At 39.6% G+C, this 26,844-nt stretch overlaps 1 protein-coding gene across 9 annotated transcripts in view; it reads left to right on the top strand.

Moving 5' to 3' along the window:
• LOC131038732 (uncharacterized) overlaps window positions 1–26,844 on the top strand; it is a 118,352-nt gene that overhangs the window by 41,507 nt on the left and 50,001 nt on the right. For 7 of the 9 annotated variants that reach the window (XM_057971269.2, XM_057971270.2, XM_057971266.2 and 4 more), the window contains 2 exons: window positions 14,892–14,996; window positions 15,540–15,669. In XM_057971269.2, the coding sequence (XP_057827252.1) occupies window positions 14,892–14,996; window positions 15,540–15,669 (235 nt within the window). The remainder of the gene's footprint in view (window positions 1–14,891; window positions 14,997–15,539; window positions 15,670–26,844) is intronic. The other 2 variants (XM_057971265.2, XM_057971267.1) reach the window with 1 other exon arrangement.

Below are 26,844 nucleotides of genomic sequence, written 5' to 3'. Positions count from 1 at the left end.
CAATAGATTAAACGTTGGGGGCCACAACATGGGCTTCCCCAGTTTCTTCCATGTCTCCTCCGGGAGCACATTTACTCCTGACCCTTCGTCCACGATGGTGTCCGTTAGGGTGGTCCCGAGGATGCCCATTTCTACCACGGCTGGGTGGTGTCCACTGTTAACGACTAACAACATTGGGTCGACCGTAGAGTTGTCAACTTTCCTCGCTTGGTGACTTTGTGCGGGCACAGCATTTAGGATAGCCGTTTTTAAGTGCGGCATGGTTTCGAGGTCTTGGACTCTTACGGGTACCTCCATTTGTAGGATTTGCCTCAGGATGTTTTCTTCCCCTTTAGTCTGGGACGTGCTTGTGGCCTCCCCGCTATTTCTCTCTTGTGCGGTATCTCCTTCGCAATCTCTGCCCTTGCTTCCCGTACTCGTTCCATTTCTATGCGGGGGTTTGGGTAGGAGGCCATCTTTGCTTGCGCCCTCGTAACCGCCAATACCTCTGCTTGAGTGGGTTCAATGTTCAATAGATTGACTCCGAGTTTCGGGCAGTTTGTATCCTCATGGTCCCACAGTCCGCACCATCGACAGAGATACTACTGGTTAGCCTCCTTTGTGCAATCTCGGGCGAAGTGCCCTCACTGACTGTAGGCCCTACACTGGATCATAGGTCGGCCCTTGGCATCATACTGGATACGGCTCTGGTCATTGTTATTATTATTCCTTCCGTCGTGTCTATGGTACCCTTCAGAGATTGCCGTTGTGTTGTTTTGCTGGGCCGTACCCACTGGTGCGGATGTTGTGGCTTGCTCAGTGAATAACACTTATGCATTCCGTGTCTTCATGTTGTATGGGCACTCCTTGATGGAGTGTCCCATCACTTGGCAAATCTCGTAAAAGGCCTTCTTCGGATAGGTATCCTTCGTATGTCCCTCCTCTTTGCACTCCGTGCACCATACATCCCCTTCGATCTGACCCGTGCTTCTCATTGCTTTAAATTCTCTCATTCGCTCCATGTCTTTCTGTAGCGTGTGCACCTTTTTACTTGACTCCTCGTTGCTGTTGCTTCCTTTGAAAGAGTCATCGTCCTCGTCTGATGAAGATTTATTAGTTTTCTTCTTTTTTGATGTTTTATATTTGCTTTCCAAGTCCATCGCCCTATTATAGGCATCCTCATATGACGTTGGCGGAACAATTTTCATTTTTCTACGCAGGGAGGATCTCAATCCTTCCACAAACCACCGTTTCTTCGATCCATCCACCGGTTGGCTTTCCATCTTGCCCAACAATTCCTTTAGCCTTCGGCTATATGCGCGGACGGTCTCCTTAGTACCTTGCTTGGTACCATAGATTTCGGCTACAATTTCGTTATCGTCTCTTAGCAACCGAAATTCTGTTTTAAATGCCTTCTCCAATTTATCCCATGTGTCAATCTCTGTTTTGTCCATGTCAGAGTACCAATCAATGGCTACTTCTCTTAGCATGGCTGGGAACTGCTGCACCCAGTTGTCATGATCGGTCACCCCATTGGCCGACCAAATTGTTTCACATGTACGACAATGTCGTACGGGATCTTCTTTGCCATCGCCTGTGAACTTTGGCAATTTTTGCTTACTTGCCATCCCACCGCTGGGTCTCGCTCCTCCGATTCCTCCGATGCCTTGTGTGCTTGTACTTGGTGATCCTCCGCCTCCGCCTCCTGCACCTGACCCTCCACTCGTAGGTCCTTCGGAGAAGGTTGCTGACCCCGAACCAAACAAATTGCCTCCCGTACGGTACCCTTGTGCTGCCCCTACACCCTCGGCCGTACCGTCACCTTCGGTTGGTTCTCTCCCTCCGGTTGTCCTCCGAAATGGACAAGTTCTTTAGTAGGTCTCTGGTAGCGTCGATCAGGTTTAGACTTCGCCTTGTTTGTTCCTCCAACTCTTCGCGACTTCTTACCCTACGGTGGTATTCTGGCAGACTGTAGAGTTCTCCTTCGACACCCTCTGTGACTTCTTCTAGGTTCCCTTTGGGCAACCCTACGACAATGTAGAGAGTGTAATTCTCTCTATCTATCTCTGCCTTCGCAACCTCCGTGACACCTCCTGGGTTCCCTTCGAGCAACCCCTCGGTCGGTCGTCCCTCTGCAAGCTGCCTTAGCCTACGCCTTCGTTCCATCTGCTGTGTGAGATTCAACACTCTTTGTGCCTCTTCCCGTTTGTCACTTTGTATCTTCTTATTTTTGTCCTTATTTAGTGTATTGGGCATAAATCACTTCCGTACATAGTAAGCACACACCATGTACACAAAACAAAAAAAAACTTTTATTGTTTTCCCTTTCGGCCACAATTTATGTCAACATTGTGTCGGGATTATTACAGTATTGCTTTATTCCTCCCGGAGGTTCAGGGTTCAATTTCCCCTTCGCCTCTTGCCATCACACTCCGCTTCCCAACGACGATTGTTTTCTTCGTACTATCAGAGGACCTGTTGGTGTCGCTCCTCATGGGCAATCTCCTCCAGGCGGGTTCGCTGTGCCAGTGATGCCTGTGCAAGCAACCGGGGGAGGTGGTCATCAATCGATTTGCTGCGGGGCTAACTTCCAGTGCGGTCTACACGACACTTGTTGGGACTTTAGCCTCCGTGGCCTCTCTTCGGACGTAGGTTTCAATGGCCGCCTGAAGCAGGATTGAGAATTCCCTCGTTGCAGTGTTTTCTCCGTTGTAGAGCTCCGTTTGTGCGTCGTCGGCCTTTGGGTTAATCTCACCAATGGGTAGGCCCATCGTGTCCATACGCCATCCGCTCCTTCCTTTCCCGAGTATGTCTAGGCAACGACGCCATATGTTTACCCTGTGGGGTGTGTTATTAATATTGCATATCAACAATCAGATGATAACCATAGGATAGAATAGTAACCAAAAACTCAGAGTAATGCTTTCATTAATGCCAAAATGTCTAGTACAATAATCATTCTCTACCTCCGTGTCTCCAACAACAAGTACAAGAGCATATATAAAGACACGGTCGAGGGTTGCGGTTACCACCCGTGGGGAACAGTCGTGCAACGGACAACTACCCTCTACGACACTAACATACTTAACCAACGTAGCTTAACAAGTAGTACAAAGCCCATTTTACGACCAACAGCCTTCGGCCTTGTACATGTCATGTTGCCTGATAATTATCTAAGATGTGTGCCTTCGGCCTTGTATATGTCATGTTGCCTGATAATTATCTAAGATGTGTGATTTCTTAATTGTGTGCAAAATAAATATAATAAATATATTTATTAAGGGGGCCGACTTTTGGGAAAGTCCGCCACCCTTAATGGAAGGATACCTTGCTTTGTATGGATTCAATCTAAGGGAGTTGACTCTTCATGGAGAGTCACTTTGCACGGGTATAAAGGGAGATCGATTGATTTCTCCTTGGCATTCAAATCACACACCAAGCAGACCGAATAAGATACACATCAGATCGGACTTCTAAGTCAGATCATATATCTTCATCAACAATTTGTATATCCTCTTCAGCAGTCCATGGATTATCTTGTGATCATCAAACAGCACATTCAGATCAGACTGTGTGTTATCAAGTGTTTGCTTCTAGCTTCAAGGAGTGAAACAAATCTATTGTAAAGACAACTTGTTTTCTGATAAATATAATAAGAGACATTTTGTTGCTGGATTTTTCACCTTCAAGTTGGAAGGTTTTCCCAGGGTATATGCTGTGCAAACTTGTGTAAATTGTCTTATATCTGCATTATTCTAAATCTGATCATAAAAATAACATGGTATCAAAGCCAGGTTTGAAAAGATCTTGATCAGATTTTCTTATAATAGCGAGGTTCTCTTTCATCTCTCACCTTCAAGGAGCAATATCAAAGCCTCAAAAATGGTGAATGGTCTCAAGGTCGAAGATAGACTTGAAGGTGCTTCAAACTTCACTTCGTGGAAGTTTAGAGTTCTTATTGCACTTGAAGAAAATGATCTTCTTCAGTTTGTGGAAAAAGAAGATTTACCTGAGCCAGAAGATCAAGAGGAGAAACTTCAATTCAAGAAGAATACCATAAAAGCGAAAAACATCTTGATTGACTCCGTGAGGGATCACTTAGTGCCTCTCATTTCCAAGATGACAACTGCAAGAGACATATTCAAAGCCTTGGAAGGTTTATATGAGATCAACAACACAAGTAGAGCTCTTGCATTGAGGCAACAACTTCATCAAATCAAAATGGCAAAAGGAGAAACAGTCATATCATTCTTCATGAAGATCTCAGAGTTGAGGGATCAACTAAGCACCATTGGAGATCAAGTTGTAAATAAAGATCTTGTCATGTTAGCATTGAATGGCCTTCCTCATTCTTGGGAGCCATTTATTCAAAGTATAAGTGGGAGATCCAAATTGCCTAAGTTTGATCATCTTTGTGTTGATTGCATCCAAGAAGAATCTAGGTTGGCTGCAAGGGGAGTTGTCAAAGGCTCTCAAAATGAAGACACTCATGTTCTTAGCACCTAATCTACTAAGAAGAAAGGAAGAAATTGGAGAAAAAGCAACTTCAAGAGGAATAGAGATCAAAGATCAGACTTTGCACTTAATTCAAAGAAGAAGAAGAAAGATCTCTACCACATTCAGTGCTTTAGATGTGACAAGTTTGGTCACTATGCAAGAGATTGTTTGACAAGGCCTAAGCAACAAATGGCAAACATTAATGAAGTTTCAACTCAAATGGAAGCAGAAGACAACTCTAATGGATTCCTCTTCATATCTGCCTTATCAAGTAATGTTCCCACGAATTGTGACACCTGGCTGATTGATAGTGGAGCTTCTCGACACATCACAGGCTATCGACAACATCTTCCGGATTTGGTGGAAAGGGAGTCTAACCTTCAAGTGATCATTGGAGATGATGCAGGCTATTCAGTGGAAGGATTTGGTGCTACATCTCTCAACCTAGAGTCTAGGATTCCCCTTCATCTAAGTGATGTCTTATTCGTGCCAAGAATCAAGAGGAATCTTGTATCTATTTCAGCCTTGGAGGACAAAGGTTATCAAGTAGCATTTTTAGAAGGGAGAGTTCTTGCATGGCCAAAGAACTCCAGCATCAAGACTGCACATGTGATCGGGAATCGACATGAGGGTTTGTACAAGCTTTCCATTCGTCCAGTTCAAGCTCTTCTACGTGACTCTTCCAGTTCCAGCGAACTATGGCATAGAAGACTTGGTCATCTACATTACAGGGCTCTTCCATCATTGGAGAAGATGGTTAAAGGTATTCTTAAACTTAGTCATGTACATGATGGTACTTGTAGAGGTTGTGGTATGGGTAAAAATATTTCATAGCAGTGAAAGTAGGTCAAAAGAAATATTAGATCTTGTACATTCTGATTTATGTGGTCCAATGTCTATGGCATGCCTAAGTGGATTTTTGTGCTATGTAGATGATTACTCTAGGAAGACTTGGATTTATTTCTTAAGGTCTAAACAGTCTAATGAAGTCCTAGGTAGATTTAAAGGATTTAAGGCTCAAGTAGAAAACTTGTCTGGAAAGAGAATTAAAGTTTGTCTGATAATGGAGGTGAATAGTCCTCTGGAAGATTTCATAATTTCAATCAAGAGGGAGTTTTGTGTCCCTTACAACCCACAACAAAATGGGGTTGCAGAAAGAAAGAACAGATCCATTGTTGAAGCTGCAAAAGCTGTGATCCATGATCAAGACCTTCAAACATTTCTTTGGTTTGAAGCATCCAGATTTCTTTGGGTTGAAGCATCCAGGACAACAGTATATGTTTAGAACATAAGTCCTCATCGGATACTGCAGAATATGACCCCCGAAGAAGCCTTTATAGGGGTTAAGCCTGAAGTCAGTCACTTGAGAATCTTTGGTTGTCCAGTATATGTCCATGTACCTAAAGATAAGAGAACCGAGTTGGAACCTTCTGGCAAGAGAGGAATATTTGTGGGCTACAATGAAACTTCTAAAGCCTACAGTATTTACATTCTAGGTTAGAAACAGTTAGAGCTTAGCAGAGATGTTACATTTGAGGAAGATGTTGCATTCAAAAAATCTAAAGGTTCATGCATGGAGATAGATGATCAAGAGACTCCTCAATGCATGGACAATGATCATACTCTTGATATTTAGAGGGAGTCTACTGAACCTGAAGCGGATTATGATCCAATTGAACCCTTGGATCCTACTGATGGGCCTAGAGATATTATTGTGAATTGAAAGAACCTCTTTGGGCAACGAACACTATGCAAGAGGCAAAAAAGTTTGTAGCTCCTAGAGGCACATTCATAGAAAGTAGAAGACCACAGAGATTCTCTAGCTATGTTGCATTGATGTGTAATCTTATTGAGATTGAACCTTCCAGTGTTGAGGAAGCCTCAAATCAGCAAGTATGGAAAGATGCTACATATGAAGAATATCAATCCATTATTAAGAATGATGTCTTGGGATATTGTACCTAGAACTGAAGGAAAGTCAGTTGTATCTTCCAAGTGGCTATTCAAGATTAAGCCTGCCTCTGATGGAAGCATTGAGAAGTACAAGGCTATATTTGTGGCACATGGTTTCTCTCAGAAAGAAGGAATATACTATGAAGAAACATTTTCTCCAGTTGCTTGCTATACTTCCATCAAGACCATCATTGCCATTGCAGCAGCTAAGGGATGGAAGCTACATCAGATGGATGTGAAGACAACTTTTCTCAATGGTGTAATTGAAGAAGAGGTCTACATTGAGCAACCTGAAGGTTTCGTAATTCATGGGAAAGAGTCTCATGTATGCAAATTGAAGAAAGCATTATATGGTCTTAAGCAAGCTCCTCGTGCATGGTATGAAGGATTGACAAATACTTGGTGAGTTTGGGTTTTGCAAGAATGATGCTGATCCGAATCTTGACTTCAAGATAGTCAATGATGAATCTTTAATCTTGGTTCTATATGTTGATGACTTATTTCTTACTGGGGAAGAACATCTCATCTTTAGATGCAAGGAGGAGTTGACTTCAGAATTTGAGATGGACCTAGGACTCATGCATTTCTTTCTTGGCTTGTAAGTGTGGCAGAGGCCTAATGAGATTATCCCGAGTCAAGGAAAATACAACATTGACATCTTGAAGAGATTTGGGATGTTAGATTGCAAGTCCATGTCTATGCCGATGGAAACTAACTTGAAGAAGTTGAGTGAATCTATAGCTAGTTCAGATCTTGTGGATCCTACTATGTACAAATAGTTGATTGGATCCTTGATGTATCTAGTTAACACTAGACCGGATATTTGCTATGCAGTGAGTGCACTTAGTCAGTTCATGTGTGAACCAAGGCAGATACATCTAGTTGCAGCCAAGCATATCTTGAGATACTTGCGTGGCACAGTTGGATATGGCCTGGAATATTCTTCAGTGTGGACTTGAATCTGCAAGGCTATTTTGATTCTGATTGGGTAGGGAGTGTTACTGATTGGAAGAGCACCTTTGGTTGTTGCTTCAGTTTGGGATCTGCTATGATTTCTTGGTGTAGCAGGAAGCAGTCTTCAGTGGCATTGAGCACCGTAGAGGTAGAATACATTGCAGCATGTCTGGTAGCTCGCGAAGCAGTATGGCTTTGGAAGCTCCTTGCTATGTGAAGCTTTCTGTCAACCTTGTGTTTCATGACAGAACAAAGCATGTGGAGATCAAATATCACTATATTAGAGATATGGTGTAAAGGAATGCTATTCAGTTAAGGTACATTAACATTGATGGTCAGACGACCGACATTCTCACCAAGCCCCATGCTAGAGTGAAGTTTGTGCATTTTCGAGACAAGCTTGGAATTGTGGAGAATGAAGTCCTTGCGTAGAGGGAGTCTCAGCATCGGTGATTTCTTGAGATACATTATAATGCATTCTTCTTTGCGAGGGAGAAGTTTGAGGTGCAAGTCCTTGTTAATGCATTCTTCTCTGTGAGAGAGAAGTTTGAGCTGAAAGCCCTTGTTCCACCATCTGGGAGTAGCCATGGTGGATGTCATGTTGAGAAACTCCATGACAACATCACTTGTGTTTATTCCATAGTTCCAGGACTCGCCAGGTTTTGCTAGGACTCGCCGAGTCTTGGCGAGTCTCAAGCCGAGTGACCCTAGCTGAGTCTCAGGGACTCGTGACTCTCCAGGACTCGCTCTAGGCAAAAACCACTAGAAATTGTTTTTTTTGCCGAAATCTGCTGAGTTTTTGCTAAGTCGTATCATTTTTTGCCGAGTCCCGAGTCGGATCAGCCTTGTCGAGTCCATGCCGAGTCTGAGTCTCGTTTCTATGGTTTATTCACCCTCTGGGAGTAGCCATGGTGAACGTCATGATGAGATGACATCACGTTGAGTGATTCCGTGATGGACACTTGTGTACATATTCATTTCCATACATGGGAGCAAACATGATGGTTGTCATCACGTTGAGTGCCTCCGGGATGCAGTATGTTTCACCCTCTGGGAGTAGCCATGGTGAGTGTTATTCCATGACACAGATATCAGCAAGGAGTCCTCCCTGGCTAAGAGGGAGTGTTGATGTATATATCTGTGGGAGTCTCCTTGTGGATCGATTCCGCCAAATATGCAATTGGCCTTCGGCCTTGCATATTTCATGTTGCCTGATAATTATCTAAGATGTGCGATTTCGTAATTGCGTGCAAAATAAATATAATAAATATAAGGGGGCCGACTTTTGGGAAAGTCCACCACCCTTAATGGAAGGATACGTTGCTTTGTATGGATTCAATCTAAGGGAGCCGACTCTTCATGGAGAATCACCTTGCATGGGTATAAAGGGAGATCAATTGATTTCTTCTTGGTATTCGAATCACACACCAAGCAGACCGAATAAGATACACAGCAGATCGGACTTCTAAGTCAGGTCATATATCTTCAATAGCAATTTGTATATCCTCTTCAGCAGTCCGTGGATTACCTTGTGATCATCAAACAACACATTCAGATCAGATTGTGTGTTATCAAGTGTTTGCTTCTAGCTTCAAGGAGTGAAGCGAATCTATTATAAAGACAACTTGTTTTCTAATGAATACAGTGTTCCACGGTGACGCGTCCCCCCCCTTTTTGGCCACGTCTTCGAGATGGGGATGTCTCCGGGATGAGGACACGACGTCCCCCGCCGTCCCGCCACCGCCACCCAAGCACTGCCAGAGACGTCTCCGCGTCCAAACGTCTCCCAAAGAGACATGGAGACGCTTCCACGTCTCCTTGGGAGACGTTTGGGCATCTCCCCGTCCTTCGAGAGACGTGCAGACGTCTCTCAAGGGACGGGGAGATGCCCAGATGTCTCCTGTCGCCCCCACGTATATGCAATGTTTAAAATTAAAATTTTTAAAAAAATTAAAATTGGACGTGGGCCAATAGAAAAATAACCCCCGACGCCTTTAGAAAATAATAAAAGTAGCTGCCCCTTGAACCAACTTGGGGGCGATGCCCCTTGACCCCAACTTGGGGGCGCTGCCCCCAAACCCCCATTAAGAAATATAGGGGGAAACCGCGCCAATAGAAGTAGGGAAAATCTAACCTCCGAGTTTGATTAGGCTCCATATAACAACACAACTTAGAAATCTTGGTATTTAGATTTAGTATTTCAAATTTCCTATAGTCTCATTTGAAATGTAATTATTATATTGTAATAATGTCATACATCTTTTCAAAACTAGTTTTTCAAGTACTATATGTATATGTCTAACTATATCAACACCACCACCCTGCCTTTCCTCGCCACCGTCCCCTTGCCGTCCCCAAACTTAGGCCCTTGGTTCCCTCGTCTCGGAAACACGTCCCCGTGTCCCCCCGTCCCCAACGCCCGTGGAACACTAAATAAATATAATAAGAGACGTTTTGTTGATGGGTTTTTCACCTTCAAGTTGGAAGGTTTTCCCAGGGTATATGCTGTGCAAAGATAATTTACCTGAAAATGACAAACAACCTTTCAATAAAGATAATTACCCTAAGAACAAGTTAGATAAAGAGGAGAGGGAAGAACTCAGAAGGAAAAAACTATGTTTCACCTGTAGAGAATCATGGCAGCTAGGACATAGATGTTTGGGAAAGGGAAAAATTCATTACATTGAGGTTATGTCAGATAGTGACGATGAAGAGAATGTTGAACCTAATATAGAACCTGCACCACAGAACACAGAATCAGAGACAGGTACTAAAGATGGAGAAGGGGTAATAGCATCTATGACAAGAACACCTCATTATACTATTTTCAGAGTTAGAGGAGTTTTGAATGGGCAGCGTGTGGTCGTCATGCTTGATAGTGGTTCTACTCATAATTTTATAGATGCAACTCTTGTGGAAAAACGTGGATTGCAAACTGAAAAACATGAAGGTTTTGATGTTAGAGTAGCAGGTGGAACTAATTTGTCCAGTTATCGTAAAGTTCCTAAATTGAGTATTACTTTTGGCAATTATACTGTTACTGATGATTTTTATGTGATTGATTTGGCTGATACAAATGTTGTTTTGGGCATTCAATGGATGGAAACATTAGATGAGTACACTCAGAGTTTTAAAAGATTGGAATTTTCTTTTAAGATTGATGATAAGAAAGTAGTGCTTCGGGGTATGTCTAACGGTGGTCCCAGGATCATTAGTGCTAAAAGAATGGAGGCTATTTTCAGACATGGAGCTGTGGCATGGTTATTACAATGTTTTATTTCCAACAAGGTATCAGGATTTGAATCTAAACATTATCGAGACGATTTGTTGAAAGTATTAGATTCACATAATTTGGTTTTTAGTGATATACCTCTAGGAGTTCCGCCTGACAGAGGATTTGAACATACCATTGAATTAGAAGAAGGTGCCAAACCCGTTATCACAACTCCTTATAGACATCCTAAAACATTCAGAGACGAAATAGAAAAGGCAATTAAGGAATTGTTGGATATGGGGCATATCAGGCCTAGTTCTAGTCCTTTTGCATCATCAGTAGTATTGGTCAAAAAGAAGGATGGAACTCTTCGCATGTGTATAGATTACTGTGCTCTTAACAAGAAGACAATCAAAAACAGGTATCCAATTCCTCGAATTGATGAGTTGTTAGATGAATTACATGGTGCTGTTTATTTTTCTAAAATTGATTTGAGGTCAGGATATCATCAAATTAAGTTAAGAGATCAAGATATCCATAAAACTGCTTTGCGTTGTCATTATGGTCATTATGAATTCTTGGTTATGCCATTTGGTTTAACAAATGCTCCGACAACATTTCAGTCTTGCATGAATCATACTTTTAACAAACAGTTGAGGAAATATTTGCTAGTTTTTTTTGATGATATATTGATTTACTGCAAAACATGGGAAGCTCACTTGAAACATATTGATATTGTTCTTGGTATTATGGAATCTCAATCACTTTATGCAAAGGCGTCTAAATGTGAATTTGGAATGACAAAATTTTTGTATTTAGGGCATATGATTAGTGCTACAGGTGTACAAGTTCATCAGGAAAAGATAAGAGCCATTTTGGATTGGCCACCGTCACAAAATCTTACAGATTTACGAGGATTCTTTGGATTATGCAGTTATTACAGAAGATTTGTTAGAGGTTTTTCATAGCTCGTGGCACCGTTGACAGATCTTACCAAAAAGGGGGCATTCCGATGGACAGGGGAGGCACAACAAGTTTTTGAGAAACTAAAAGAGGTAATGAGTTCTTGCCCAGTACTTGCGCTCCCAGATTTTAATCAGCCTTTTGTCTTGGAATGTGATGCATCTGGTGAGGGAATAGGAGTCGTCTTAATGCAAAATAAACATCCTATAGCATATGAAAGCAGGAAACTTAATAATCTAGAGAGATTGTATTCTATTTATGACAAAGAAATGTTGGTAATCATGCACACATTGGCAAAATTTAGACAATATTTGGTTGGTGGCAAATTTGTAGTCAGAACTGACCATAACAGTTTTAGATATTTCCTGGGACAGAAAGACTTGAATGACAGGCAGCAAAAATGGATCAGTAAGATCCAAGCTTATGATTTTGAAATTGAATAAGTGAAAGGTAAAAACAATGTTGTTGCAGATGCACTATCTAGAAGGCTTGAAATAAATGCATTATCTGTAGTAACAGCTGATTGGAAATCTTTATTGCTGGTTGAATATTCTAAGGATTCTTTTGCTTGTGATTTGCTAGATGGTAATACACAAGATGATAAATATAAGGTTGTAAATGATGTTATGTATTACAAAGACAGGATTTACTTGATTAAAGCATTATAATAAACACCGTAATTATTTACTTAATAGTTCTTAACTATTATTTAGTTTCCTACGGGAAATAAAACCAACTTACTTGGTAAATAAAAGGATGGCGTTGGATGGAACGAGTATGCCTGGAAGAAAAGATTTGAATCCTGTGTGTGTAATAGACATCTCAAAGTTAAATTGCCTTTCGTTAGTCATCGACTGGCCTATTGGTCACACGATTCTGGAGAAGAATCATTATTGATTAAAGCGGGGTGAAGCTCAACGGAGATCCTTGGTGTATGACGCGGGTATGCGTATTACTGCAAATACGAACAGCGGAAGCATGGAGAATCGTTCACGGTGTCACACACACTATCATTCAGTGCCTCTGCAACCCGAAACACGGCATCAACGTACATCGTCTATGCATGCCTTTGTAACCCGATATCAGGTTGTGACGTGAAGATTGCCCTTACTGCAAATGGTGTGATGCCGGCAGTTATCGTGGAGAGAAGAGTTTGTTATTGCCGCGGTGTGAAGGATATTGACATCGCGTGGAGGATCTCATAGTGTTTGCATACCGTGAAAATGCAGTCTCTCAGACTTGACGCATATGCTTGTTCAGGCAGTACACGCTCGGGCAAATTGGCTGCAACCAGAAGTGTTTCCTTCTGGCTTATCAATGAAGAGTTATGAAGAACCTGGGATAAACATTCAACAACAATTCTGGTGTCAACGTGAAGTCTAACCGGCGGTCACAACTACCCAACCAGGTGCATCATGAAAAGAATTCTCTTCCCTGTTCTCTGATGGAATAAATTGATATCAATGTCTGTGAATAATGACTGTTCTAGTTTGCTATATTTATCAATGATTACTAAAATAGAATTAGAGCCACTGTGCGTTGAACAAATAAGGAAGACTCCAAATAAAGAAAATACTGTATAAGATGTTTATTTCCACCTTTGGCTGTGCTATACAAACAATCTTCTGTTATATCCTGGTTATACAACTGACTGGAATCAAATGCTAGCTAGGGAATTTTACATGGTAAGGAGTTATTTTATAGCTTTAAATAATAGATATTTATTATTTAAACCTTTATAAGAACTTAGATGTTAGTTGAGTAGGTTGTTTAAGTTTTTAACCACTCACGTATAGAGAAATTTGAGGGATATTTAATAGCATAGAAATAGGGAGACGTGTTCTTGAAAATGAGATCTCCAACAAGCTGTGTATCATATAACTGTATATATCCATTTGAGGTTGAATAATAACACTGATTAATATGGGTATTATTTGCAAATTATTTGCAAAATTCAACATTTCCGCCAGCGTTTTTTTGTTTGCTAGTGGATGTTGATTGTAGGAAGCCCTTGTAAAAGAGTTGCTGCCCACACGTCATATCTTCCAACAATATCACCAACGTGACTTTCAAAGTCACTAAGTCCAACAAGTATAACAGTCAGTTTTAATAAGACAAACAAAAGTATTCCTAAGTTTTGTTACAGCCCTTCTAATATAAAAGACATGTTGAGTTCGTTCTCCCACATGACCTATTGAAAGAGATGGGTATGTGCTCCTTATTTCTTATGGGCAGACCTCATAATAAATCCAGGAATAGACCTCTACCTTTCAATACTGCACAGGGACTAGGGAGCTCTGACTATTAAAAGGGAGAACCCACTTGTGGACGTTAGTATTGCTAAGGGAACAATCCATTTCTTATATAGTTTTAGTCCAGTTGGCGTGTCTTCTTATGCTGCTCCTTAGTTGGATATCAATATCATGAAGGGAGCAATCCATAAATATTTTTAAACCCATTGATTTGTCCTCTTATGCTACTCCTTTGTTTGACCCACACAAACCTTTTGAAGGTCCGTGGTAAATATCACAATCTAACATTACGTTTTGATTTGATATTTTTGTAATCTACCTATTACTTAATATTTTTCAGCATTTACTTTTTAATAAAAAATAGTAGCACTGCCAGTTGTTTGGGAGCAAAGTTAGCAGTTTTATATTCAAGTTTCTTAATAACCTCAAGGCCAAGGTTTATTCCAAGTATACTTGAATGTCCTCATCTTATAGGTCACTTCATGGAAATCACATGCTGTATGGACCAAGCAAGAACCTAATTTTCTTTTTCAACCAATTTTAGTGTTTTCTTTTAGCTGATTAGAGTATCACATACATGCAATGTTTTTTGCTGTTTTTTTTTCAACGTGAGTTTCAGCATGTTGTCGATGACCTCCTCCAAGGTTTAGATTGGCTTTTACTTTTGTTGCCTGTAGGCAAGCTAAACATGAAAATTATATGCTGTATGGACCAAGCAAGAACTTGATTTTTCTTTTTTCTTTTTAAATTTGTTTTCTCTTTAGCTGATTAGAGTATCACATACATGCAATATTTTTTGCCTTTATCTTTTCAACATGAGTTTCTAGCATGTTGAAGATGACCTCCTATAAGGTTTAGATTGGCGTTTACTTTTGTTGCCTGTAGGCAAGCTAAACATGAAAACACTGCACATGTTCCACAATGGATGACATTCATAAGTGGATAAGCATAAACTATTGATGTTGTTGGATAAGCATACACTATGACATTGTTAGGACCAAATTTTTATCTGTTGAAGAATATGCATATATTTCACTGCTAATTAATGCATTTTCTAATATTTTTCAATTGATGCAAAGGTGCAAGCAAATTGGAGCAAATGCAAATTCTGCAGAGTGCCATACTTGCCACCGCCATTCTAATTTAGCAATGTGCCTGGGTTGCACTGGGGTTTTCTGTGACAGGTTCCCTCTCTTTCTCGTATTTGATGCTTAAGTATGTCACAAGTAGTTTCACAATATGGAATTCCATAGTCACTTCTGTTTTTCAAAAGTTGTGCACGTGCGTCTTTATATATATTGAAAAAGGTAGGCTAAAAGAGCCACGTGCTCAGAAAAAAACAAATAGAGGTTCACATGTAAGCTCAAAGAGAAGATTATATAAAGATTACACTACCAAAGTTTACAAAATATTTGAATATATTAAAATAGCAGCTCCTTGGGACAACAAAATAATATATTCCTTGTCAATATATTGAAACAATTACAAAGCACACGATGTGGTGGTATGTTCTTGCTGGCAGATTATCTTGTTTCTTGCTATATAAAATTTAACATTTCAAGAACTTATATCCAATTTTGCGTTCTTGAAAGTTTTTTACACTAAACTGCATGGGATGCATATGCCAATGTGGCTTTCAGAGTCTGCATCAACATCCCAGTCTCATTTTCAATTAATTAAACTAATTGAATTGAATAATTTTGTTTACTTCTATGCTTTTGATGCAGGAGATGTAATATACCTGTTCTAGTCGATTTTCAAAAAAGAGTCTTTCTTTTCAGTGCAGGTCATTTAAGTGGACATATGGATGCCCACCCATCTCACAGGCAATATTACTCTTATAAGCTCCAGCGCCTGGTAAGATAACCAGCTTTCTGACATTTCTGTATGGCCAAATTTGTTAGACATCATGAAAGTGCAAATTCATGTATGTGGAGAACTCCATACACACAATCACTCCAGATTAAATATTAACAAGGTAGCAAGGATGGCCTAGTAGTATGAACTCCATAGCAGTATTAATTGTTTGGGGAATTAATCTGCAAAACAAAAGTGTAAGGTTCTTTGAAAAAATTGGATTTACAAAAAATCGTAAAAATTGCAGAGAAACAGTCAAAAATTACTTCTTTGTTATATTAAACAGCATTTCCATAGCATAGAGATATTGTAAGCAAATAAAATAGACTTCAACATATGAATTGTAGAAAATAGATTTTCATTTTTAATATTTATATCGTTGATTACATTGCACAAAACATACCACATAACTAATAACTAGATGGTAACAGTTGTCAAAATGCCAATTACAATATAGTTTGTGATTTTGTACAAAGTTAACCTATAAACTAAGTACAATGTTCAAAAAAATCAAATGTAGCGAATGACATGCTAGAGCGCAGGTTGCCTTGATGATGAAGCTCTTGGGTGAGAGCTTGTCCTAGCTCATTCAATAAATTGGGGATCGAAGTTGGCCTCTGCCATGATATCAAAATCATCAGGCTCAAGCAAATCGTCATCATCATCATCAGCAATCCACTCAAACTCTGGGTCAATCTTGTGAAGGTCAATTGGCTTGTCTTCCTCAACAGTCCCTATTTTTGAGGCCAATTTAACTAATAGAGCACTTAACTAATAAGTGAAATCATATTCAAAAACATTTTTTTAATTAAATAAATTAAATTTTTATTTCAAATTTTAGCTAAGAAAACTTATTAAACAGCTGTGAGATTTCTTATATTCACTCGAAATAAGGGTAAATAAAAAAAAGTCTATTTTTAATTAAAAAATTTCAGACAATTTAAAATTTAAAACAATATTGAGTGAATAAGTGTAAAAAACATAAATAAAAACAAGTCTATTTTTAATTAAAAATTTCAGACAATTTAAAATTTAAATCAATATTAGACAGTATATAAAAAAAATCACAAGCATAAAATAGCAGTAGAAGAAAAATTAACAAGTGTATATACGGCATAAAATTGCAATAACAGAAAATAAATATATATACGGTATGATATAAAGGAAAAATGAAAAACAATGGATACCCAATAAAGTTTTAATCAAAAAAATTCCATTTTGTTTTGAAACAAAATACAAATCTAATGATAAATACCTCTGTCAATGGCACACGTGGTCGGACGTTCTCAGCAAAAGCCTTCAAAGAGCCATTCAGTCAGTTCAGGCAACCCTTGAAAAACCCCTCGACCCAGCTTTCAGGCAGTTTGCGGGACCCAACACTGTCATTCATTTATTGGACAACCCTTGAAAAGCCCTCAATTTTCTGCTTCTTTCACCTCTGTGGCATCGTCAATGACCTCTTGTTGTCGCATGGAGATTTTTTATAAATTTTTTGCAGTTGGTTTTTTGAGTTTCGTGGATATTTTAGGGCTTACACGTTTTTCTTTTTCTGTCGATGCGTTATATTCCTGATTAAAGGGACAATTTTTTTGTGATTAAAACGCATTAAAACTTGTTGAAAGTCGTCGGCTGTGTTTTGGTGATATTTTTGGCATCCATGGCGACTCCTGATTAATCGTGAGCGATCGCAATTTTCTCCAGACTTTTGCTTCTTTGGTATGAACTATGAACACATCATTGCTATATCATTGACCTTGAAGCATGACACTTGGTAGGGGTTTACGATGTGTTGCATTATTGTCTTGTAGGTTCTTTGAAGGTAATTATGGCTTGGTGCATCTGTAAGAGATATATAATCTTGGTGAGGTACTGTGCCAAACAAAATTAGGTAGGAGGCAATAGCTGTTTTACTAGCATTGCCATTTAATTGCCAAAGTCACAGTTGAATACCGGAACCAATTTTTAGGAAACAAATTGAGATTAATTTCAAAAAATCCCAGTAAATCATGCAAAATTATATACTTCAGTATGCATGCTTTAAACCACATTAATTGGATTTCTTTTCAATTTTTTATTGTTTTATTAAAATAATGAAATTTTAAATATTTAATTTGTGATTTGTTTTGTGATTCTGATGTTTTAGGCACTTCCCAATTTTATTGTTGATCACAAGTCAGCCCAACATATTTTGTATAAATGCGATGAATTAGCAGTGACATTACACATTTTACCCCAAAGACATTGATGTAATATCTATATCATCATAAAAATCCAGTCATGCATGATCATAATGATTTCCTGAACTTTTATATATTCAATCTGACTGCTGTGGGTCAACACCACAGATTCCTGCAGAAATCCCTGTCTGCTATGACTAAGGTCCACAGGTATCCTTGTAGTATCCTCTTTGACTACAACAATAACACACACAATTGCAAGAGTAGGAGGATAATATTTATATTTCCTGGCTACAGCAGAAGCTGAACAGTCATCTAGAAGATGAACTAAACGGATATTTTTCGTATTGTTAAATATATACATTTTGATTGAATGGAATAAGTTTTCGTTGAATATTTTTTTGTTGTCCAAGTCTAATGCATTAAATTTATCAATATTTTTTCCATTCCATTTCTGGGATTGACATTGGTATAATTAGAGCTTTGGCTAATGAAGAACAAGTGTAAGTTTATATTGTAAATTTTTCAACACATTCATAGTTATGGTGAATCTTCGTTCTTTCAATGTGTCATATTCTTGTGAGTGGTTCAGCATTTTTAATGTTTTTCCATTGTTGCATGTAATAATTGACCAAAAAAGATTCTTCATTATGCATTATCTAAATTTACAGTTGTTTTCTGTCATTGACTCATCTTTTTATTTAATCCACCAACCCAGTCACAAACTTTGCATACCCACTTGTATTAATCCTTCTACCAGACCCACAAACTTTACCTGATAGTTGTATTTGAAATTCTTTTCATATCTCATTCCATTTACTCCCTTCCAAACCCCTGGAAAATTTGTCAAAAGCATCAGTAAGGGCACTCTACTGCATCCCATCATTTACAAATTTTCATGTTCTTGTGGCAGCACTAGGTTTCGGGAGGTTGTAAAGCTTCTGTCATTCTATGCAATTCTAGGTGCAATTGAAGCCTCAAAAATTTGGAAGAAACTTGCAGCATAGATTAGAAATGATTACCTGAAGGGCATTGTTATAGTGACTATGGTTAATGAAATTTGCAACGTGGATTGGAGATTTCCAGCATAGATTGGAAATGAATACCTTAAGAGGCCCTGTCTACTGTGTTAATTTCAGGCAGCCCTTCCATCATATAGTTTGAGGACTTCAAAGCGTGGAATGCTATGTTACCATCTATGGTGGAAACAATCTCTTACACAGAGATTATAAAAATGGCAGAGTACATATATATGGCAATTGAGAAGAAAAATGAGGCTTCTAGAATTACAAGAAGTTTTAAACTCGGGCCATTTTGGTCCAGTATTGCCCACTCGAAGCACATTCACTCCAAAGTAGTGCAAATTCGGGGTTTCCATTGTACCATCAACTGCCATGCATTTGTCTGCCCATTCCTGCTTTTTGTTTGTAGCTCTCCTATGCCTCTGAGATATTCTAGGTTGTCGTCTGCTCACCATAGCATGCTTTTAAATTCAAAATTTTTTCTTTGAGAATTTTTTATTGGGAGTTTAGGGTTTACATGAGCATTTTATTAATTTGAGAGTTAGCAGTAGGTTAAAAAAAAAATATAAAGCTTATAAACTTCAACTCTTATCCAATTAATTCTTTTGACAAACTTATATAAAGCTTATAAACTTAATTCTGAAATGAAAGCACCAAACTGAAATCTAAGAGATACACCACACAAAGAAACTGATGCACAAGAGATTACGTGGAAATTCGAGATGGGCAAATCACAGTGAGAAATGCTGCTAGGATCTACTGTCCTAATCCAGCTTCACAGTTAAAAATTTTACAAACTTTTAGGGCACCAACCCAAAGAATCACCAAATTCCCTCTGAGAGCACCAACTCCCTACACAAATCTCAACGTAACAAACTGAGCACAAACTCAGGATTATTGAAGCATTTACTTATAAGAATCAAACATCTTATCTGTTTTCCTGATTGAATCATTACATTTACATAATTGAATGGGCATAACTAGATTATTACAATTTGAAAATTAATCCCATAATAAGATATTCTTGAATATCTTTGCACTTGACAACATCTGTATTTTGCAAAGAAAGTTGTTTATAATTTGAAAACTTTTTGCAACCTTTAACACCCATCAATACAAACTCAGAATTTAAATGATCAATAAAATGGTAACATGTTACTGCTTTTATTCATGATCAACAATTTGAATCTGCAACCGAGTGTTATTTAAAATAACTGAAAACCAATTCACATAAGCCTCTTAAAACAGATTCACCAAAGAAATACAACTGCAATAAACTCATCAAGTTACTATGAATGAAGTTACCCTTATTCTTATTGATTTTATTTGTGGTCATCAAGAAGTCTAGGAGCTCCTTTCAGCTATACAGGTGGCAAGAATTAGTTACAACTCATCAATCTGTTATGTTTGGTTATAACCAAACTTTTTAATAACTTTGCCATCCATACAAAGTTCAAAAGTCAAGTTTGAAATGACTGAATTCAATATTCTTTCTTAAGTCTGAATCTGATGATAACATGTAGTTCTCAAGTCTGAACCCGATTATAATACACATGAATGTGAGTAAATACCAAACAACATATGCGGTCCAATCTCACTCAAAGATTATGCAGAGTCAAACATATGCAATCAATCCATTGTCTTTGGAGATAACTATATTCAAATCGAAGGTACAGATAACATCATTTCATAGTATATTAAATATTTGTGCTGCTGTTAACATTATTAGTGTTGCTCTAAACCCACAGATACATCAGCAATCAACTTCAATACAACGAAAGATTGTAGTCTGCCTTTTATGATTTTATGGCCAAAAGACCAGCACACCATGTCAAATCATTTGTTTGGTACATCAATTCTAGAGATTCTCTTCATTTCACTCATCGACGGGACTGGTTCATAGAATACACGACATTCAAAGATTCTGTGATCTTTGGTGAGGAGAAGAGTACTATTGTTGGCAAGGGCAACATTCTGATTGCATCTGGAGGGAGAAATCTGATATTTCTCAATGTATACTATGGTTCTAGGCATGGAACTAAACTTTCTCTTTGTTAGTCTTTGAAGCTGGATGTTGTATTCAGTGCACACAAGTGCAACATTGTTGACAAGGAGACTCGCAACACTGTTGTTGTTGGCCTTGAGGATGATGGTTTTTGTAGACTTGTTGACATTGGTGATTCTTAGGAGCATGCTATGGCAGCAAAGAGTTCATCCATTAGCACATTTTGGCATCAGCGATATGGGCACCTAAATGATCACTATCTCTCTTAGTTGGCTTGGGTGGGTTTGGTTGTTGGTTTACCTAAGTTTCAGTGCCAGAGTTATGGTAATAGTGGAGCTTGCCAGGTAGGAAAGCAACATCAGACTCCCTTCTTGGATGGTGACGCTTGGAGAGCCTCCATGGTCTTGTAGCTCATCCATGCAGATGTTTGTGGACTGATCAACACTGCATCAGTCACTGACGCCAAGATTTTTTTGTTATTTGTCGATGGCTTCAATTGAAAATGTTGGTGTTTTTTCTTAAAAACAAGTCAAAAGTGTTTCTTGAATTTCAGAAGTTAAAGGCCCTAGTTGAAAAAGATTCTGGGTGTTCCATCAAAACACTTAGGTCAAATAATGGGGGGGAATTTTGTTCTATCGATTTCTCCAACTTCTGTGCATGCCACGACATTAAGCGCCAACTTACCACACCCTACACTCAACAAAACGGTGTTGTTGAGTGGAAAAACCGCACAATCACTGAAATGGCTTGGTCTATGTTGGAACATTTCTATGTTCCAAAGAAATTTTGGGCTGAAGCAATCTATACTGCAATGTACCTTCTGAATTGGTCTCCCACATAGGCAGTTAAGAAGATGACCCCAGAAGATGCTTGGTTCGGGAGGAAGCCCAAAATTAGCCACTTGAAAGTTTTTGGCTCATGTTTGGTTTCCAGATGCAAAGAGATCAAAATTGGATTCCAAGAGCCCAATGGATGCTCAAGGCTTTTGGATTCCATGCTTAGCAGGCAAGCATCCCGCAGAGGTCGCTGCAATTTTGTCATTTTATGACACCCTTGGTCCATCAGTGAGAACCGATCAAAGATATGTTCCATGGACCAACGTTGCCCCAGTTGATCAAGGAGAAAACCAATGGAGGCGTGAAGTGTTTAAGTGTTGTCTTGTTAGAAGGAAAGACCCTTCCCGGGAACTTCGTAACGTCGGAACCCCGAAGTTCCCAAGTTCCCAAGTTCCTAAGTCTTCCCTTTTCAGAACTTTGTAACTCCGGAACCCTGAAGTTCGCAAGTTCTTAAGTCTTCCCTTCCTCGGAACTCTGTGCCTCCGAAACCTCGAGGTTTCCAAGTTCCTAATTTTTCCCTTCCCCGGAACTTCGTGACTCTGGAACCTCGAAGTTCCCAAGCTCCTAAGTCATCCCTTCCCTGGATCTCCGTAACTTTGGAACCCCGAACTTCCCAAGTTCCTCAGCCTTCCCTTCCCCGGAACTCTGTAACTCTGAAACCTCGAAGTTCCCAAGTTCCTCAGTCTTCCCTTCCCCGGAACTCCGTGACTCTGCAACCCTGAAGTTCCTAAGTCTTTCCTTCCCCGGAACCTCGAAGTTCCCAAGTTCCTAAGTATTCCCTTCCTCGGAACTCCATATCTCCGAAATCCCGGAGTTCCCAAGTTCATAAGTCTTCCCTTCCCCAGAATTGCGTAACTCCGGTACCTTGAAGTTCCCAAGTTCCTAAGTTTTCCATTCCCCAGAACCCCGTAGCTCCCGTGACCCCAAAGTTCCCAACTTCCGACTTCCTACGACTTTCAACACTTGCAGATGGCATGATCAACACTCAAAACCTTAATGCTCCACAAACTCTTGCGATTTGTACACTTTCTTTCATGTAGCTACAGGGGCGTATTCAATGATTTTTGCAGGATTTTTCGTCAAGTGGAGTACAAGGCCATGCTTATTTATGATTACTTGTTGACCTTCACATCATGCCTGCATGCTCTGACTTTGGAATGCTAGGCAATGCACCTTCTAGAAGTACTTTTCTTCTTGGGATTGCCTTGTCAAGGTATGGTCGGGTTGCTTGCATGTACACCATGTCAGGTGCATGCACTTCCGTGCATTCCCTGATTGACATTCCTCTGCACACATAAGGGTCAAGGCTTCTCTTCCTTGACCAATGGTCTCTCCTCTGCGACTAGTTTTCTATATAAAGGCTGTTAAGCTTCATTGTAAAGGGTTCTCTCCTTGTTGGCTTGAGCCATTCGATGCTCTTTCACTTCTCTTAAAGACTAGTATTTATCTTGCATTTCTGCAACTGTAAGTTTGGCCATTGGCCTTGTAATGAATTGAAATCATCATTCTTGCCTTGCGTCAACTTATGCATGTTGTGTATGTGTTCTTACCTTCATTGTAAGTGTATGTTTGTGGCCTCCTTTCACATATATGCTGTGTTAACCTGTTTCTGGGTGTGACTTGTGGGAAACCTTCTCCCCGCTTGACATTCAATAAGTTCTAACCTCCATACATGCATTGAGGTCATTCATGCAATTGAAGTTTGTGCATTTCCTGGGTATTTCAGTTGATTCTTTGTTCGATTTCGAGTGGGGAGAGAAACATCTCTTATCTTGGTGCATCGCCTCCTTTCATTTTAAGCATTTCTCTCTTCCCTTTTCCTCTACAAGCTGTTAGGATAGGTTTAGAAGTATAATTTGGAGTGTTGAGCTGGTTCAACACCTGCACTTGTATTGAGAAGGAAGCCGACCTTCTATAGAGATTTAACCCCTTTGCGCAAGGTCCCACACTTCAGGGTTGTTTCCATGTTTCACAAGGTTGTTGAGTTGATAGCTCAGCAAGGGTGCAAGCCTTTGCGACAACAGACAACCTTATCTTTTTATGACCACTAAACTTGATTTTAGTTTATGCTATGAGCTACATATCCTGCTTCATGACAACTCCTAAGGTTGGACATTGGGTTGTAGCGAAGTGTGTACTGAGATTTGTGAAAGGTACCCCTGATTTTGGCATTTTGTACAACAGAAGCAAAAATTCTCAACTGATTGGTTTTATAGACTCAAATTGGGCAGGTTCTGTTGGTGATTGTGTTGATGTGTCTTTTGTACACGACCAATCACAGAATAAAATACCTAAAGGTACCTTATCCTCTCTTGAACAAAGTTTCTTGACTGCTGAAGATCTCGCTGAAGGATCAGTCGGAGTAACTCCAAGGTTTTGATATGTAGGTTCTCTACGTGTGGATAAGCTCTTTGCGGTATGATGTGATTTTGCTAGAATCACAAGGGGACTTAGTTTTGACGACCTGAACGTCTGATTTGCTTTGGATATTACTGGAACGTGGAATTTCACCGGCCCTTGATTTTGAAAAAAGGAAAAAAGGACAAGGGTTGGAACGGGATCTATTTCTAATGCTAAGAACGTAAGAGCAATGAATGACCTTTGATGAAATTCTAACTAAGTCTTGCTTTGACATCCTAGGATCATCTCCACAAGATTAGTGTGATCTTATGAGGAAAGCTTTATGATGTTTAGATCACCGCTACAAGCATGGACACCATCAGGTTGATGCATATCAATGAAGAAGTGATAATTGAAGTTAAGCTTAAGCTGAATGATTCCAGTTGACTACGCAAGGCAAGTCTGCAATCAACAAACTGCTAGTTGTATGGATATATGAATTTCACCATTGCTCATACAAATTTCTTCCATTCACCTAATAACTTGAAATCAAATTTGAGAAGTATAGAGACCATGCAAATTGTTGAATCGACCCATAGAATTCACCATTTCTTCAATGAAGTTTACAAGTCTTTTGCAACAATATCTTGGCAACAATCTTTGCCTTCTTTTCTACTTTATTCTAACTATTTCCTATTCTCTGACTATTCACTATTAGCTAACTATTAACTACTAACTTTTACAAATGAGGAGCCAGGGCTTTATATAGAGAACCCTTTACAAACAAACGGCTCTGATTGTCTTAGAATCAATGACTAGGATTACAAGATAGAAACCCTAATTAGGGTTTATTACAACAAACTTCCTTAGCCAATTAGAAAATTACATTCCTGGAGTGAGGACCAATAGGAAGTAGGGGTAGGTACACCGAAGTTTGTGTCGCTTCCGATGAGTCAGGTACATTGAATCTGGACATGCTAAGGTGGACCAATCCGGCTGGAGGAGCAGTGACTGGGATGCCACCTTGTTTGACGTCTGTGTCTTAGTTGATCTCTTTTCTGTCTCAATTTGATGAATGATGTGCGTCTTTTACTCCCAAGTGCTTGATGAGGCTTTCTTATCGTCAAGTCTTCCTTCTCTAGTAGCATATCTCGCCCTGAAGTGCTGGCAAAGCCTTTCTTTGTCATCTTGTGGTTCCTTAGTGTGGTGAAGTGAAGGTTTTGGCAGCTTCTTGAACACATGTAGTCTTTCAATGCTTCAAAACACCTTGAGTCCACCTTTATGCTTTTGGAATGTCCTTGATGAGGATGGACTGGAATAGGTCGTCCTTGTTCTGGCCTGGTCTCCTCCCATCTGCAAAACAAACCAAAATATGATTAAGCACATATGACATAATTCATTTCAACATAGCATTTTCCACCTTAAATCATTAATGAGAAGACATCAAAATGGAATTTCGCTCAATATCCTCTCCAGGGACAGGCCCTATAAAATTTTTGCTCTGGACCCTTTGGAAGGGTCAAGAGCGAATTTTGACAAAGTTGCTCAATCAGACCTCATTTTCAACATTATTCCACCAAGATCAAGTCATTCACCTCCAAAATTTCCCAGGACAAGGTTTTGCTCAAGGACTTAGGCAAAATAGTAGACCACTTAGGAATTTCGCTCTGGACCCTTTGGAAGGGTTAGGAGCGAAATTTGCATTCTTGGCTCAAATTCTTCTCACTTTGTGACCATACTTGCTCAGATACATGTCCAAGGATGTCCTCAATCTCAACCAACACCAAGCTTGATGCAAAATTGGAGCAAAATGGAGTTTTTAAGGATTTGGTTCTGGACCCTTTGGAAGGGTCAGGAGCGAAATTTGCTTTTTAGGACAAATTCCATCATGTCTCTACTCCAAAATGCCTTCCAAGGCAAGCATACGCTATCCTTCTCTTCACCAAAGCCTAGGAATCCACAACTTGACCTTCATCATGAGCAAATTAGGTGAAATTGAGAATTTCGCTTTGGACCCTTTGGAAGGGTTAGGAGGCGAAATTCTTGACTTGCTTGTTTTCCTTCACCAAGGTCTATATTTTTCACTCTCTATACTTGGACTCTCACCTTTGGATCCCTCTCCCATGCATGCAACACTTGTTTGACCCTCAAAATGGCTAGAAAGGAGAATTTTGCTAAAAATCATGGCCAGGGACAAGACCATTTAGGATTTCGCTCTGGAACCTTTGGAAGGGCCAGAAGCGAAATCCTTGTCCTAGCCTAAAATCTTCATTTTTGGTGACCAAAATCCATTCAAGGGCAATCCTAGGGGCATCTCCCAACTTATCTCATCTTGATCAAGACTTGTTTTGACACAAATTTTGGAAGATAGAATAGGTTTTAGGATTTTCACTCTGGACCCTTTGGAAGGGTCAGGAGCGAAATCCTTGTTCTTGAGCTCATTCTTTCATTCTTCCACTTCAATTCACCTCAAAGGTCAAGGAAACGTTACTCCATTCCTCTCTAGGCCATAAAAACCAAAAGTTTGACTTGCTTTGAAGGGGAAATAGGTGATCTTAGGAATTTTGCTCTGGACCCTTTGGAAGGGTCAGGAGCGAAATCCTAGTTTTTGCTCAATTCCTTCACATTTTTTGATTACTAGCAACTCAAAGTCACGCCCAAGGACATCTCCAATCCTAACTCACCCTTACCCACACTTGAATTGGCACAAAACTGGGAGAAAAGAGTGGTTTTGTGGAATTTTGCTCTGGACCCTTTGGAAGGGTCAGGAGCGAAATTTCTACTGTAGGCTTGAC

This window comes from Cryptomeria japonica, chromosome 3, assembly GCF_030272615.1.
Source record: "Cryptomeria japonica chromosome 3, Sugi_1.0, whole genome shotgun sequence".
Taxonomy (NCBI): Eukaryota; Viridiplantae; Streptophyta; class Pinopsida; order Cupressales; family Cupressaceae; genus Cryptomeria; species Cryptomeria japonica.
This window is presented reverse-complemented; position numbering and strand designations above follow the sequence as displayed.